The sequence below is a fragment of the Mus caroli genome, chromosome 15 (assembly GCF_900094665.2).
Source record: "Mus caroli chromosome 15, CAROLI_EIJ_v1.1, whole genome shotgun sequence".
Taxonomy (NCBI): Eukaryota; Metazoa; Chordata; class Mammalia; order Rodentia; family Muridae; genus Mus; species Mus caroli.
The window spans coordinates 71,013,260-71,025,978 of NC_034584.1; the positions used below are offsets into that span (position 1 = coordinate 71,013,260).

The window sequence follows — 12,719 nt, forward strand, 5'->3', positions numbered from 1 at the left end:
CCCTTACTCCTGTCTAGGAAAGAAGAAGCCTTCTTCAATTCTTTCTCCCTTTCTACCATTTGTGGATACAACTGTCGAGAGACTGGCCTAGTCTCCACTAGGTAAAGGGGCTTGCCTTTCTGTGAGAATGGCCCTTATTAAACAAAGACCCAAAATGTCTGTTCCTTTAGCCAGTAAATTTTCTCAAAAAGAAACAAGAGAAAGAAAAATTCCTCGCCCCCATTCTCTAGAACTCCAAATGGCCCCAGCCCATCCCTTCCCCTTACTAAAATATTTATGTACATACAATGAAAACTGTCCTAACAGCAACAACAAACCAAACTTTGGCTCGGGGGAAGGGAATCCATAAGTGGCCAGCAGGCAGGCAGTCTTGTCTCCTATTCCACATGTTGCCCCAGAACCAGTGACTACACTGAGGTCTCTGGCTTCCATGTTGTTTCCTCAGGTATCATGGGAGATAGGATCTGAGGGCAAGATGGTATATGTCAATTGCAGGTCAAGGCCCTCCCTGCTTACAAAAGGATGCTTGATGAGGTCAAAGGTCAGCCACTTTAATTCAGGGACATGAATCATTTATCAGTCAAAAATGTGTAGAGGCAGAGGCGGCAACAACAACAACAACGACGACAACAACAACAACAGAAGAACCAAACCCCAATAAAATAAAACAGACCCTGACAAAACCAAAACTCACGTCTCTGAACTACTCCCTTTAGCAGCGATCCCTCAGGTGAACTGACCAGGGAGCCAGCTGACATTCCCATTTCCTAATGCCTTCATTTTGGAGCCTCTGTGGGACCCTTGCCTTTCAGATACATCTCAGGTTTGGGGGAGAGAGAAGTCCTTTGGAAACAAATCTGAAGCCAGGTCTCACTGCCACGGCCCTTGCAGAAGGACCCTTGTCATTTTACATCCTCCTTCCAAGGTAGGCTTAAAGTCCATGGCCTGTCTTCTTAACGTTCCCCGAGGGGTCCAGGTGCTTGGCTGTGACTCTGGAGGACACTGTGAAGCTGGATGCAGTGGCCACAAGGGCTGGAGACTCACAGAGGCTCTGGAAGATGGAAATTCCTATGGCTTTGGAGTGAGGACAAACTGCCTCTGCCTGCCCTTACTGGTCCTCATCAGTACACTTGTAGGACAGCCAGCCTAGGGGCTTGGTTCCTTACCCTGCCCCAGCAGAGGCTTTCTGATGCCTTTCTTACTCTGTACTGACTTCGTGCTGCAAGAAAACGAAGGGATCTCAGATTGAACACCCCCCTTTTCTCTTCTACACACTCTTTAATGGCTCTGAACAATTTGTACTTTTAATCCTCATACTGTGCCCAGATACCTGGGGGGAAATCTGGCCACTGACTATTCATTCTTCGGTTCCTGGATCCCAAATCCCTGAATCTTGAGGACATGGGAGCAGCAATGTTAATAAAAGAACAGAGGAGTTGCACAGTGGCTCAATTAAAGGGGCAGCAGCCCAGCAGGAATGCTGAGGTTTCTGAAAAGAAAAGAAACAAGTGTTTTCCTATCCTGGAGCTCACTCCAAGATCATTGTTGTACTGAGGTGTTTCTCATCCACAGTCTGAGAGCGTGCTTGGAAATACCAGCACTGTAATTCCCAAAACCATGCCAACACTCTCAGGCTGTGCCTGTAAATGATTGTAAAAAGAATATGAAGGCAGGAGGGAAGAGGAGAGAAAAGAATCTTTTAAATTCTCCTGTTTTGCAAGCACAAACTCCTACCTAAAGGCATGTGGATTCCAGCCACAGCCAGTCAGAGCCTCCAGCCACAGCCAGGCCAGGAGGGCACACTGCTGCAGAGCTGGCCTCCACTCTGCTTATCCCCCCAGCCATCAGCACCAGATCCACTTTGGTAATTCTGTCTGCTGGCTTCTGATCAAATACATGTATCAGCTCCTTCCTCCTCGACTGTCTCCTCTGTGACCCACAGAATAAGCTAAGTGTGGACATACAGACGTGGAAATGCACTATCTTTTTTTTTTTTTTTAACCACAGTTTTAAAAAAAGCAAAAATAAAAATAACAAAAAAATTCCCAAACAAAAAACAAAACAAAAAACCCCCCCAAAAACCAACCCCCCTCCAAACAAAAACAAAAATTCAAAAACAAAACAAAACAAAACAAAAAAAGCACAATCTTTGGAACAAAAGAATTAAAGGCAGAAATTTAAAGGAAAAAATACATATTCAAAGAACATAGTGAGGTATAAAAAAGTATTCTCTCTTTTTTGTTTGTTTTCCTCTTCATCTTGCTATAGAGTCCTCTACTAGTAAATATTGCAATAGCCAGGCCTCATGAACTGGGGGCTGTCCCATTTGCAGGGGTCTCACGTCACTTCAGTAGGGGGCAAATCGGCTGTAGCCACCTCGGTACAAACTCGCCTGCAGTAAGTAGAGACATAAGAATATTGAAAGGGTGAGACAAGCATGGGAAATGAGGCAAGATGTCCGGAGAGGGCAACTCTCTCTCCTGGCAACCAGACAGTGGAGACATCACAATGGCTGACTTCACGATTGTATGGCTAGGCACAGAAAGTGGACTTGATATGGTTTCTGTATGCCTATCTGTCTTTGTAATGCTGTACAGTCCTGGCTGAAACTGGATTGCTGACCTCCCTTCAAGCACATGACTGTCAGAGTGGGCTACCTTTGACAACTTCTCGGTAGAGGTGGCCACATCCTGTGTTCTGGATGATGCCACATTTAAACCCAAGATAATTTTTCAACTAATGAAACAGATCTCCTCTATAATCTATAAAATACAGTTGTTTCTCTGTATCCATGGGGTACGGATTCAAGAAATGCCCATGGATGCCCAAACTGCAACAACTCTGGTCTCTTGTTAGAAAAGGTTTACTGTTTGCATATAACTAGACCTGTTCTCCTACATGACTCATCTATACAGCACCAGGAAAGACTCACAGAAGGCTTAGTGCTCTGCAAATGGCTGCTACACTGTACTGTTGGAGGCTAACAAGGAGAACAGGTCTACATGTGTTCAATGAAGATAACATCCTGAAACTGTGGCTGCATCGGAGGTATGCGAGTGCTTGCTACTCTGCTTGTTTCCTTACCTTGGTCAACTGACTTTCTCTGGTATCTTATTTCTCTTCACATGAACCTTCCCAGGTCTCTTCTCCTGGGTCTTTGTTTGAGGGTCTGGGATTTTTCATTTAGCCTCACTATGGAGTGGCCTGCCCTTGCAACTATGAATGCCAATCAGTAAGTAGTAAAGGCATCTAAGCCAAAACCAAGAAGGCAGAGTGAGAACATCAGTTCTATGGATTATTCTAGACTTGCTCTATGTACTACTTCCATGCTTCCCGACAACTACTACTAGAACCTGCCTCTGCAGTGTTCACAACACTGGAGTCCCAGTGCTATATACCAGAAGGCAGGAAGGCAGCAGGCACACTGTAAGGCATCAGCAATTACAAACTGAGCACAGCGAGAGCTTGCTGGGAGAGCTGGACACCTTACCACTCCTAAGTCTTTGGTACTATCAAGCACACTATGCTTGCTACCGGATGCACCTGCTAAAGGAACCCATTCCCATTGTTCTCTCCTAAATGATGTCATTACTTGGGAAGATTGTCACCATCAAGCCCTCCTTCCTACTGCCTTTAAGCAAGTGACATAAATTCCCAGGGTCTCATATGGCTTCCACACTTTGGCAATGGGTGAAATTACGATGCATTACTTTCCCAGATCTTTCAAAATTTGCATGTAGAGGAGTAACATGGCTTAAGAAAAAAGGTATATAAACTTACCACAGCGCCAACTCCATAGCTGGCGGCAGGGGCGAGGGCATGGTAGGGGTCAGCTGTGTACACCCTGCCGTAACTGGAAAGGAGAAGCACGGGGGTCAGACAAAAGCAGTTGAGACCAAGACTGAAGGCCCTGTGCTGCAGACCTGGACTATTAATAGGGAAAATGGCAGATGGAAGAAGTCTTCCTATCTCTGTTCCTGAGTGCAGTAACTGGGAAATCCTACTACTATAAAATGGCAAAGAAGGGGTCAAATGGGAAAGAAGACCAACTGTATTCACAGCCAAAGAAGAGACAGAACAAGAAAGCAAGTACAGAAGAGGCTAAGCCTGGGTGCTGTGTGGCAGAAGCCATGAAGGACAGACTCAATAAAGAGCCAGGCTGGCAGGAGCCCAAGGACTCAGGGCAATTCTGGAAATGGTGAAGGGCGAGAGGGATGCTGCAGATAGCACGGTGTGACTCAGGGCCTGCTTGCTCTGGCTCTGTACATACCCGTCGCTGTAAGCGGCTGCAGCGGCTGCAGCAGCTGTGGCTGCGGTTGCAGTAGCAGGCTGTGCATATCTGTAGGCTGCATATCCACCCTACAGGAGAGAAGAGAACTGACTTTACAGCTACCTCTCCCCGAGACAGACACCCCTCCCCCCAGACAGACACACACGTGTAGACACAAGGACAGACACAAACACAGACACACATGGAAAGAGATGTTTCAAACTGCACCAGTTTGCATGTTCCTCCTATGGTAGGAAATCAAGCTTTAGCCAATGTAGAAATTTGCTTTCCAATTTGTGACAGTAAGAAAAATAAAGTACACAGGTACTACCTAGTAATTTTAAGAAATACATATATGATTTTGGATCTTACTTCACAGTGTCTTTTTGGAACTCTTGACATGGAAAATATTCATGAAATGTTAGGAGAATTGAATCAACATTCATGTAACAGTTGAAAGAATTAAAATTTACTACCCCCATCAGTGTCAATGTCAGACTCTCTGTACTGGGATTGGCTTGTCACTAAGAATGCAGCAGGTCACAGGAAGATCTAACCCAGAGCTTAGGTCCATCTGGCAGAGCATGTCTGTCAAGAGCAATACTGAGAAGGAGGAGCCAAGCAGACCAGACATCAGAGAACTGCCTATGAATCAATAAGTCTGCTAGTCAGAGTGGCTGGGACAGAGATTGTAGCCTTAAAAGCTAACCGTTTAACCCTACTTCTCTCCGGGAAAACCTCAACTCTAGCCCACATTCCAGACTTGGGGAAATCAGATTGCAAATGGCTTATGATGAGCTCTGATGAGGTCAGACATGCTTCAGCTGCTTCCTTTTCCCACAGCAACCTTTGGGAGCTTTTTTCCCCAGTGGATCATATACCTTCTTGAGAAGTCCTGAGGAACTCAGAGCCATCGCAGCCTACTACTCCACCTGCATTTTGATGAACTAAACAAAGGCAATTGATGTGTGTATGAACAGAGATGTTCCTTCTGGAAGCACTCAAGGACAGTGAGGCAGGGCGATACAACTGGTATCATTGTATCCTTCTATAACCCACCTACTTTATCTGATTCAGAGATACTTAAAAACAAAACCAACCAAACAAGCAAAGAAAAAAACTCCAAAAACCCAAGACAGGGTTTCTCTGTGTAGCCCTGGCTGTCCTGGAACTTGCTCTGTAGATCAGGTTGCCCTTGAACTCAAGAGATCCACATGCCTCTCTGCTTCCTGAGTGCTGGGATTAAAGGTATGTGCCATTACCACATGGCCAGTTACACATTTTTATTGCCATCCTTTGGCTGTCAAAAATATCTGTTCAGTTGGTCCAATTGACTCAGGTGGTTCAGTCATGAATCACACACAAAACAGTGTTTATTCCTGTAGAAGGCCCACATCCTAGGTCAGCCAAGTATCCCATTCTTCTCCCCCTTTGAATGCTCAGGTCTTTGCTAACTTTGCAAGAGATATTCCACATTTCCCAGTTTTGGGGCCATTTTTTAGGGTTGAAGAGATGTGTGTGTTTTTGTGTGTGTGTGTGCATGTTCGTGCACACAGATTTGCCTAGAGATAGAGCTACCCTAGGCTGTCTGGGAACTTGCTATGTAGAACAGGCTGGCTTTGAACTTACAGAATACCTGCCTCTTCCTCCTGAGTGCTGGGATTAAAGGTATGAGCCACCATGCCTGGCTAAGAAGTATCTTCTAATGGGACCCTTGCTTTTCCATACCTAGCAGTTCTGTGTGGCTTCCCTGATTCCTGATACCTTTCATTGTGAAAAATAATTTTATGAGCTTGTAAGTTTTCTCACCTCATATGGCTCTCCCAGTCTACGCTGTAAGAATTCAGGGTCAGCAGCTTCAAATACACATTTAAAGTGCACTGGCTCTTAGCTGCTACGCAACACTCCTTTGCTGTCACCCTTTCTACAGGTGCAGGGACAGTCTGAGTTACCATTATCAGACCCTGTAATGACATGGCCAAAGTGGAGTGTGGCAGGAAGCATCCTTGTGACTTTCAGCCATATCTACTACAAGAGCAGGCTGGACCCCGACCCCCTCCCCGAAATCCCTCACAATTGGCTCCACAGAGCTAGCTCCAGTCTTTTTGACCTCAGTCCTTAAGCCTTCACAGAGGACATAGGGTGATGAAAACATTGGTTAGAGAACAAAAAGCTCATCGTTATAGCTCAGTCTTTATCTGAACCATGAAGGCTCAGCTGTTCAGTCTATGTAGATATGGTTCCATTTTTCAGAATGGAAGCTGAATCTTTAGTGAGCTGTCTTTGTAATAAAGGTACTTTGATACTATGTTTTCTCTTCAGCATTCCTTCAAACACCAAGATAATCTTCACAATTTTAGAACTTTAAGATAGTGAAAGCAACTACATCTTGGTCTATGCTTAGCTAGGTACAGCATTTACAGGCTGAAGCAGGTTCTTTCTGATGGTTTAGATTCAGGGCTGATCCCAGGGAGCTTGGGAGTTACTGCATGCTGTCTCCAATTGCAGCTCTGAGTCGTGGCTGCTAACAGGGAGGATGGGCTCCTAAGCAAGGCAACTGACAGCAATGGTTCCCTCAGTGGCTTAGGTCCTTCCTTTCAGGAAAGAAATGGGCCTTCGTTATTGCAGTAATTTGCTTTCATGAGCAGGCACTGACTTTGGGGTCTGAAATATTTTATTGACACTGATGGGCTTGGGAGAAAACTGGCAACAATGAGAACAACATTAATGCTTTTGATCAGCAGAGGTCTTTAAACAGAAGTCATTTAAAGGAGGGCTACATGTGGGCTGTAGGGTTATCAAGGCAACCCAGCACTTCACCCACGCCTAAGGGAAAGTGCACTGTGCACCAGGAAGTGATCCCTCTCAGATACATCTTACTCCAGAGGCTTTCTGCTTTTGCTGACATTAGGTATTCTACAGACCCTTACATAAAACTCAGGACAAAATTTACAACAAACAATTGACTTAACTGCATTCTAGGTTTTACAGTGTACAAAGATTCCAGGCTAAGATGTTCCCATCCCCCGATTTGACTTTAACGAGTAAATTTGAAGGCACTTATATACAGAACATGAGAGCAAAGTGCAGTTTGAAACACCAAGATTTTCATTACTGTTTCTTAAAATTTTCAAAAAGAACAAGGTGGGAGTAAGGAGAAGAGGGCTCAGGCGTGGGGGTGGGGGGGTGGCGCCACATTAATATTAATCACATTAAAACTGAGCATGCCGACATCCGGAGCTAAAACAACAGCAAAACCACCACGTCCAGACTGGCACTGGCTAACTCTATCTATCCCAGCATTCTCTTGGGACAGCGGTTTGCCCTAGGCTCTACCACAAGCTCGGTGAAGTACACAGCCTCAATTACTAGAGCGTGCAGCCACAACGACCTGGTATTACGGAAACAGTCAGTCACCACTTGAGTTAACATTCCATACCCTAACAACTGGCCCCTCCCCAGCCCAAAGGAGGAGTAAATCTTGCCCACCCGAGCCCTGGCCCATACCACAATGTTAATAATTATAACAAGCAGTAACCCATCTGTTATATCAGAGAAGGGAACAGAGACTCCACTGAGAGATTTAGAGTGAGATGTTAACATTTCTTCAGCTGACTGCACAAACAAACAAACAAAAAAAGAGGAGAAATAATTCATTTGGAGATATGAAGTCATGAATAGCTGATGTGTATTGCTTTTAACCATGCACTGATGCAAAACTGAAGCAACCATTAATAAAAATTAAAAAGGACATATGTATTTACACACAATCAGACCTGTTTGATCTGAAGCAGTTTGCAGATTCTATCTGTGTGTGATTTGAAATAAAACAAAAAATGGGGATTAGCATGGCCACAGCACACCAGAGTGTAGGAGGGCACACACAGACGGCTTCTGGAACTCAGCTGCTTAAGTCTGGCACGGCTAAGCCTGGCTCAAATCCACACATGCCCCTTGAAAAATGGTTAATTTTCTTTGTAACCTTTCTAAGTAATGCCTGACACTCCCCGTTTGGTGGCCCGAGCCCATTCTTCAACAGAGCTGCTCAGGCGCGCTCTCCGGGAGCAACTGCAGACTCTATCTGTGCTCTTCCAAGACCCCTGTGTCTGAGAATCTCATTCTCTCAGTTACTTGTCACACTCTTGCTCCCACTCCCCAGCTTCTTCTCAAGGCTTAATGCTGCTGCTTTAGACCCCTTTACTAATGACTTTCCACAGTGTTAAAGGAAAGCTGTTCCCCATACCCAGTGCTACCTCTTTGAGGTTTTCTACTTCTTCCCTAAATCAGGTTTATCGTGGGATTGACACTGTACCTCTGGGCTTCTTCTGTAGCATTTCTGCAGGTATGTTTGAAACAAAGCAGAAGTTCTAACCATTGTCCCCTACATGTGACCCTTGTCTGAACACCTAAAGATTCTTATCTTGTCTTGATTTTAACCTTGCCTTTAATTTTACTGTATTTTTGCTTTAGGTTTACATTAAAACAGGACTTTGGTGAGCATGTGATGTCAAGACACCTTCTTTCTACCTGAGAGACAATGACATGTGACACTGAGGAGGAAAGTGTGTAGCTCAAGACCAGCAGACAAATGAAAGCTTGTTATCTCATGTAGTGTGCAGATGGACAGAGCAAGGCAAGTGTGTGCATGTACAGGCACGTGTGTAGGGGCCTGGCAGGCGTGACGATTAACATCACCACCGAGGAGTAGAGATCTGTTCTACTTAGCCAGGGTCTAATGTTTGGCCTCTAAGAACCACTGGATTTGGCCCTGGATGATCCTAATGCCCTCTGTCCCCACGCCAGCTGAGAGCCTCAGCCACAGGAGACAGGGAGTTCATGCAGACACAGCACAGGCTTGAATACAAAATTCATAATTTCTGCTCTGAGTGGACATATCTACATATTCCAAGTGTCACTTAAGTTCCATCTCATCGTCATTTCAATTTGGGGTTAATGAGAGAAGCTGTTATGATCAACTTGATCAGCTTTGACTTACACGATTTATGAGAGATGAAGTTTAATGAATTAAATCTTTCAAATACTTTGGTATTCCTATTTCTCCAAATTAGTTGATTTCTGCAATATCACTGGGTTACATGAAGTAACTGGGTTATTAATTACAGACTATTTTTTTTCCTCTGAGTGTCAAGCTATTGAGAAAACTCTCTAATAAGTGTGCTATTATCCAAACACCGATCTTCTCAGGTGAAAGGAAAGAGGGCACAGGAGCTATGTGTCCCGCATGTGCAGACCTGTAACAACGCCACACTTCTGCAGCAGCACAGTCCATTTCTGACTCTCATTTCACTGGGCAGCTAAACATGGGACTTAACGCCCGCCCTGTGCAGACAGACCTCTGCCTGCTTCCTTTTGCCATCTCTTTCACAGTTAGCACTCTCAGCTGCTAAGGTCTCCAATATAAAAGACTAGTTTAAATAGCACAGGCAACTGTGACTGACAGGCTGAAAGAGGCAGCAGTGGTTAGATCGTGGACCGTACATGTGATGTACCTGTGGCTCATGTGTGCTGAGGGGGCTGGAAGGCTCATTCAGAAGGGAGTGGCATGATGTGTGGATGTGATGTGGGCACTGCTGAGGTAGCAGGGCTTAGATCACACGCTCACAAGTCTTGATTGTCCAAAAAAGCCTCTGTTCCCATCTCTAACGTGGAGCTGGAATGGTTAGTATAATTCAATTTTTTCACTGCAATCCACAATCTGATTGATTGGCAGGTCACACTGGCACTCCTACCTGAGGTATTTTAGCGCTAATGATTGGTTCCTGTAACACTATTCTATAACAGAACACAGGAAGAGCAGTTCAAAAACACAGCTGTGGAAGGAAAACAATCATACAAAGAGCCCACCATGGGCTGCCAGCCTTTTCTTTCCTTTGGATGCAAGCATGCTTTTCACAGGGTGAGAGTCAGGAGCATTTGTTACCCCACTCACAAGGTCAATTAGTGTGAACTTTGGCCTTCTTAATGGGAAAAAGGGAGGCAGCAGGGATGGGGAGTGGACATATCCCTATCCTGGAAGAGAAGGGCTCTTTACAAATGGAGGATGTGATAGCTAGATCAGGACATTTTGTCCCTAATAAGTAAGCCATAAGGAAGCAGAAAGAAAGAAAAGAAAAACAATGGCCCCCAGGAACCACTCTCAGAACAGCAAAGGAAGACTCAGTAGCGCCTGCACTGAAGTACCTCTCTCTCTCTCTCGAGAGACTTCTCCTCATTCTCTGCCTGGGCCGGAGTGGTTTTTGACACACTAAATCCTGCTCTCACCCTACTGTAGTACACACTTCTGAGGAAACTAGCTGCAAAGGCATGGTGATGGGTTTCCAGTGAGGAGATGTACAGAGAGAAGCAGAACAAACGCAGGGAACAGTCAGCTTGTGTGTGCCTTTAAGACCCCTCTCCTCAGCTCCCTCACACCTGCACCATCAGTTTAACAGCTCCAGCTAGAATACTATAGTGCAGTTCTGGTTTGTAGCAGAGGGCTTAGATATGATCTCAGCACTAGTGACCAACTTGTGTCCTCCCAAGGACTCTGTGTTACATGGGAGAGAGGGAGAGGAAGCAGGCAGCAGGGCTCTTACTAGCAGGGGCCACTGGGAAGGGTGTTCTGATTAAGCCACTGGATTACCTATTTAAGATTCTGTAGATCATTCATTTAGATTGAAAAACAAACCAAAAAAAAAATCCTTTTGATGGGCACAGAAAAAATTATTATTCATTAAGATTTTACAATGCAAAATAAGGAAACAGGAGAGCCATAACCAAACATTCAGTTGGCTGGTTTAAGGTAAAAACAGGCAAAACCAGGAATAGAAGCAGGATATGTTTAAAAAAAAATCCCAAATAAAGAAGATATTACATAAAAACCACCACCACCACCAACAAAAAAACCCTCAGCCCAAACCTCAGTTGGGGAAATAAATAACTCAACTATAGTAGATCCCAAAAACATAAATAATCTGTTTATGAAAGTGGGTTTCATGAGAATATAGAGAACATCATATGTAAATATACATATCCACAAATATGTAATGTGCAGTGTGCTGTCAGGTAAGCCAGATTTGCACAGTTTTCAACTGTGAGCACAGGAGGAAAAGTTACTTCTTAAAAATTTGCTGAGCAAGAGTTAGATTTTAATTAAAGTACAAAGAAAGGCAATGAGACGTGGGCAAGGGGGTCTTCAGGCTTGGCTGTGTAAACTATTTCTGAAATTCTAGTAGTCACATCTAAGGGATGGGCCAAGGATCCCTACCTATGGTTCTTTTACAAGGTAGACACACTCTGAAGGCCTACTCTAGATAGCACAGCTAGCTTCACCTGGCCTGAGAAAGCGGTGTCAGTGTCTCTAAATGGCCTGACATCATACTGCTGAGGAAGGAGAGGAGAGGGCAGAGAAAGCGCCTCCTGGACACACTGACCCACCTCAGAGTAACCTCCTACTGCTAAGTCTTCCTTACAGAATTGCCTTAATGATTTGGGTCAGTTGACTATGCTGACATTCAGAAAAAGGCCATTTGGAAGGTACCTAATGATAGTCCTTGAGACTCAAAAGCTTTTCCCATGTCAGCTAGATTCCTTTGAAGTAAGTATGTGACCAACAAATTATGGAACATGGAACTTCACCTCCAGCTAGAAGGACAATGGGTTTAATGTCAATGTGCCTGCATGATAACTGAGCATCAGAGTCCAGGCTGCTACTTACACTCTCTGGTTTCCCTGGCTTGACTCCTAAGGAGGAGACACACTGGCTGTGGACTTCCAGGCAGACAGAAACTGAGTCTCTGTGACCCTCACGTGCTCTACACTTCTCTATAACTACCATGAGACCAGCTGCTGACATCACTTGCATAGACTTATGTTCTTCACGTCATATGAAGTCAGAGAGCACACGGTTCAGAAAACTTCCTGGCCTTACATAAACAAAGCCCTGACCCTTTAAAGACGGTGTAAGATGGAGAGAAAAGCAGAGACAGGAAAGAGCTGGTGTCAGGTAAGCTAGTCCTGTCATTTATGTATGCAGATGATGCGACAACAGACGACTTTAAACCTGCTGATCATCTCACAGGGTAAAAAAATACCCAGAGTGCTCGTGGGTGGGCACAGGCAAGGGAAGAATATGTCCAGCAGACTGAGCCCAGCAACCATCACAAGACCCAAAGACTTAGTTTTTGCACCCAGGGGCAAGCGCAGTGGCAGAGAAGCATGCTTGCATTCTTAAAATATATAAATATATATATATATATCCACAAGGAAAAAGGAAAACAAAAGTTAAATTATATTTTTTAAAAAGGAAACAAAAAATAAAAATAAAAACAAAACAAACTAAAGAAACAGAAAAAAAAGGCTGGCTTGTCAGGGGATGGGGTCAAAAAGGCCCCAGTGTGTGTACTTACATAGAGGTCAGCACCGTAAAATCCGTCCTGGTAAACCACAC

General features: G+C 44.6%; 1 protein-coding gene across 32 annotated transcripts in view; it reads right to left on the reverse strand.

Moving 5' to 3' along the window:
• Positions 1-530: 530 nt before the first annotated feature.
• Positions 531-12,719, reverse strand: part of Rbfox2 (RNA binding fox-1 homolog 2) — a 224,039-nt gene continuing 211,850 nt past the window's right edge. For 13 of the 32 annotated variants that reach the window (XM_029469575.1, XM_029469568.1, XM_029469574.1 and 10 more), the window contains 5 exons: positions 12,679-12,718; positions 8,047-8,078; positions 4,271-4,359; positions 3,781-3,853; positions 2,082-2,392 (listed from right to left, as the gene is read on the reverse strand). In XM_029469575.1, the coding sequence (XP_029325435.1) occupies positions 2,338-2,392; positions 3,781-3,853; positions 4,271-4,359; positions 8,047-8,078; positions 12,679-12,718 (289 nt within the window). In that variant the 3' untranslated portion in view covers positions 2,082-2,337. Of the gene's footprint in view, positions 2,393-3,780; positions 3,854-4,270; positions 4,360-8,046; positions 8,079-10,020; positions 10,064-12,678; position 12,719 lie in introns of those variants that run through there. The other 19 variants (XM_021184306.2, XM_021184301.2, XM_029469590.1 and 16 more) reach the window with 8 other exon arrangements.